The 4,624-nt window shown below is 36.3% G+C and overlaps 1 protein-coding gene across 1 annotated transcript in view; it reads right to left on the bottom strand.

Annotated features, from left to right (window-relative positions):
- Nucleotides 1–1,045: 1,045 nt before the first annotated feature.
- LOC106513217 (sortilin) overlaps nt 1,046–4,624 on the bottom strand; it is a 19,139-nt gene continuing 15,560 nt past the window's right edge. The window contains exons 17-19 of the mRNA XM_014001937.1: nt 4,073–4,188; nt 3,853–3,979; nt 1,046–3,760 (exon numbers count right to left, since the gene is read on the bottom strand). Coding sequence (XP_013857391.1) covers nt 3,746–3,760; nt 3,853–3,979; nt 4,073–4,188 — 258 coding nt within the window. The 3' untranslated portion in view covers nt 1,046–3,745. The remainder of the gene's footprint in view (nt 3,761–3,852; nt 3,980–4,072; nt 4,189–4,624) is intronic.

Below are 4,624 nucleotides of genomic sequence, written 5' to 3'. Positions count from 1 at the left end.
TATCTGAACCAATGGCTTGGTGGCACCCCTGAAAAGGACATCAAGGCTCTCTTTTCCACTTCCTCCATGTACAGGTAACACCTAACAATAGGTGTTAATTAGGTGTCAACGATAGTCATGTGATATATCAGTCACATGGAGGCAGTGCTTAAAAGCCTGAATTTTGCCTGAAACTCTCAGACTGAAGAAGTCTCTTGGAGGAGAGACGAAACGTTTCATTAGAGAAGAACCAGTCTAGAAGACCTATACATTTTTTTTCTTTTTTACCTGGATTACTGAGATGCATCAGGACATGTTCTTCTTTATATTGATATAATTTCATAATTTCAAAGCTATTTAAGAGTGCAGTTTTAAGGATAATACAGTTTTCCTTTCCATTTCTTGTCTTACAACCACGACTTTGAGGTTGGTAATTTATTAAGACAAATGTGGAGCACTAAACAAAAAATGTCACAAAGAAAATGTAATGTCTCAGCTTGCTTGCACAATAAAGTAAAACATAAAATGCGTTTGGTAAAATGTGCAAAGGGAATACCACACTAATAGCCCAGAACTCTGAGATTTAGAGGGCCCCAAAACATTATTTTATGCTTTTGAATGTTTCCCTTCGTTGAAGTCTACATTAAGAACTAATATCTTAAAGTGGGTTTTCTGATTAGTTTGAGATTCGTACATATTAGATACAGTGGTAGTTTTACTTACATTGTGTAATGCTGAGCCATGTTTTTTAAATGTTCTTTAATTTTTTTTTTTCCGTAGATGAAAGCAGTGTTGCTGTTTTATTTAACTATTTTATATTTTTAACTTCATCCCAAGGTGCATGCAGCTCTTCTTGGTTGTAAATTATATCCAACAGCCCATTTTTCATAAACTCACGATAGCAGTTGCATCTGTTCGTCCACACATATACATCAGCTACTTTTAATTTCCATGTTTAAGCTGACTGGTTTTCGCTGAGTATAAACTCTTACACATTTTATGTAGCGTCTTTTATGATGAAAATGTGTATTGTAAACTATGAGAAAAAACACAGGGAAACAACATATAAAAGAGATGGTGTTACTGTATTTCATTCTGTAAATGCCAACATTGTTACAAAACATCTCTTCTGCTACAAAGCAAATTCATTTAGAGACGCTTATCTCTGACATCAGAGAAACAAGATGGGAAGAAAAAAAGTCAGAACCCATGGCCCTATCTTCTTTTAACAGGATGTAGTTATACAACGTCAACAAATGCAACACTTTCACAGGTCTGTAGATACAGTGCAAAAACCAAAGTCATTGAATCCAGTAAAATAGCTGGGTTTGCTCTCACTGACAGTTGAGTAAATTAGGATGTATCAAGCACAGACGTTTGCTTTTTATTTCTGACCAAGGCCACCCAACAGTCTCTGAGAAAAACCCTCATTTATTGTGCCTGTTTAGTACAATAGCTTATTAACTGGGATATTATTGCCTCTGCTGGAGGACACGAGCATCAAACAGCTCAGTGTGTTTGTCAAACATTCATCTCTGCAGATATTAGAAATGTAGTCAGCCAACATTTTATATAAAAAACAAAAGGGAAAAAATGAAATGCAGCCAACTAGTGTTGGTGTGTTTAAAAAATAGCACTTGATAAAAGGGTCCTAATTCATTTGTTACAAAATGTGAAACTTTTTAAGAGATTTAAGGTATTTCTACAAATTGCCCTTAAATACAAGTAAGGTATTTTGATGAATATGTTTTCATCTGCCTTAAAGTCATTAGAAAGATACATGTTGGTATGTGGGACATATTAGTAAAATAATAAAAAAATCAATGTCATAAGTAGAGGAGCATATTGTACCGGTGCAACCTGTTAGGCAAAAGTTTTAGTTCAAGTAAAGGGTTTGTGTTCGCATCACCTTCATGCTCCAATAATGCTAAGCCAAGGTTTCCCTTTGGCAACCCTCACCTCCAAAATCTGTAAAAAACTAACAGTAAAAGTGCTTTGGCAACAATTCAAGTCTGTCATTTTCACCACACACACACACACAAACACACATATCAAAGAGCAGAAGAGATCGGCTGAGTTAAGCTGCTCTCTGTCACATTTTATCTAATAACAAAGATGCTCATTAAGACTGAAACTCAGTGTGCCATAAAAAGAAAAAAAACTTAAGTGGTTGTTCAAATCTTTTTAAGTGTGGTTCTGTGGAAAGGGCATGAACAGGTAGTATCTTACTTGTTGCAGACAGCACTTTGAATGGTCTCAGTCTAGAGAAAAATCGGCTTGATGAGCTAACGGCTAATTTGGACTAAGACCAAAATGGGTTCTTGCCATCTCAAGTTCATGTGAATGTCATTTTATAAATATTTACACCATTAACTCTGGATCATGTGGTTATTTACACTGGTTGCTGCTATTTGCTTTTACAAAAAAACACAAGTATAAATTTTAGATTAGAGCCATTTTAGGACAATACATCACTTCATCCCTCACTCATATTAGCCATTAGCTCATCAATCTGATCAGAATCAAACTATTTTGCCAAACTGAGGTCAATCAAAGAGCTATCTACAACAGATCAGGTATTAATTACCTATAAAACCATAAAACCCCAGCTCAAAAAATCTAAACTATTGATTTAGTGACTTCTGTTATTATTCTTGGCTGTCATGTTTAAAAGCTGCAATATCTGAGCATGTCTATGCCAAACTGTTGCCACAATTATGATATTACAGCCTTTTCTTTTAGCTGAGTGCAATTACTTTTTACAATCACTACATCTGTCTTTGAACTTCATAAGAAGCAGCTGGATTATAAAAAACAAAACGTGATCTATAGACCTAACACTGCACACAATTCACCAAATTTACCCAGAAACTGCAGCTGCAGCTTCAAATAGAAATGTATGTTTTTTTGTGTTCATGTTCACATTAACAGAATGCTTATTTAGCTACATTGTGTCTCATCACTGTATTTATGTGGTAAAACAATACTGAATTTGATTGTCAATTTAAAGTAGGTAAGAATATCTCAAAAATTAATAATGAAGAATTTAAATGGGTTTCATTAACTCTATTGTTAACTTAATGTATAAAAGGAGATGATGGTTTAATTTTAGGAGATTGGAGCTTAATGAACAATTAATTCTAACTCAGTTAGCAATTATAACAAATCCTGTTCAGTATTTACTTGATTTTATGATAAAAAGTTTAAAACACAAGATATAAAATATAAAAAGAAACTTAAAAAATAAGTAGTATTTAAAAATGGGTTTGTTTTAGTGACTCGTGGAGCTGAACAAATGAAGGTTAAACGGCCCTCCAGCAATGTATCTGGTGTGTTGCTTACATTTACAAAATATAAAAAGGCTTAAAGGACAACAGGCTACATATGTTGCACTGCTGCTCCTTAAAACACTCTGAAAGCCCCATAAAATATCCAAGGTTTAGCGTCAGCGGTGCTCCTGCAGTTTGAGGCCGCCTCTTTTTAAGTCAGCATGTGAGAAAACTAACCGGAGCCCAAATTCACACTGATTGGTTCTTACAAAACTCTTTGTGAACGAAATAACAAAATCTCTCCAGGGATCCCAGAGGCCTTTTCTTTTCTTTTCTTTTTTTTTGTTTTGTTTTGTGCCATTTCCCACCCTTTATATGAGCCATAACTGTAAACCCGCTGCTGCAGAGTCCTCCAGCCACTGGAGGGGAAGAGAGCGAGAAGAGGGGAGCAGGCCATGTGGGAACAACAGGAAAGCCCAGACTTCACGAAAGACGTCTTATACTAAAAGGTCCTGTAATAAAACACAAACAGGATAAATTAACTTCAAATAAATTACAAAAACAATGAGTTAGAGTTAATTAATAATTAAGCACAGTTCCACACCTGATCTGAGTCTTCATTGAACTGTGTTTTTTCTGTCTCCATGTAGTTTGTGTCGACATCATCCACTCCTTCTATTTTGTTCGCTTCCACATGTTCCCTCATAACTGAGTATCTGTGCACAAGGAACCTACAGAAAAACAAACAAAAACAGCGTATTAGTAAGGAGGGAAAAAAAGAACGTCAGCAGTGTGRAGGGTAAGGTAAGAACGGATAAACTGACCGTCCTCCACAGACGTATTTCTTAACCAGCCAAACGCCTGTTACTGCGCTCATCAGGAGGATGGCGATGACGACCATCACTATGATGGCAGTATTTGGTGAGCTGTATTCAGTCTGCTGTTTCCAAAGACAAACAGTGAGAGGATCAGCAACAATAACCCGGATGTACAGGATGAGTTATTATTACATTAACATTTTAATAAAATAAGATTATCCTGCTGAGAAACTGATATCAGATCGTTGGCAGCTGCAACAGCTCAGATTATTTGTGTTTGATGCATGCATATTTATAATGGATGCATTAAAGGGGCAATATCATGTAAAACCAATTTTTTGAGTTTTATATCATGTTATAATGTTATACTCTTATAAAAGACATGCGCATTCATGCATGTTGGAGAAATCCTGCAGCGAATTTAGGCAGCCATGCTGAGGAGCAAAACGACAGGTGGGGACCAGAAACGACTCTGGGACGTGTCTTTGAGCCGAAGGGCACTCTCCTCATGGCAGCCCCCCCCCACCCCGCAACACACACACACACGCACACACACAC

The sequence above is a fragment of the Austrofundulus limnaeus genome, unplaced genomic scaffold, assembly GCF_001266775.1.
Source record: "Austrofundulus limnaeus strain Quisiro unplaced genomic scaffold, Austrofundulus_limnaeus-1.0 Scaffold11, whole genome shotgun sequence".
NCBI lineage: Eukaryota > Metazoa > Chordata > Actinopteri > Cyprinodontiformes > Rivulidae > Austrofundulus > Austrofundulus limnaeus.
This window is presented reverse-complemented; position numbering and strand designations above follow the sequence as displayed.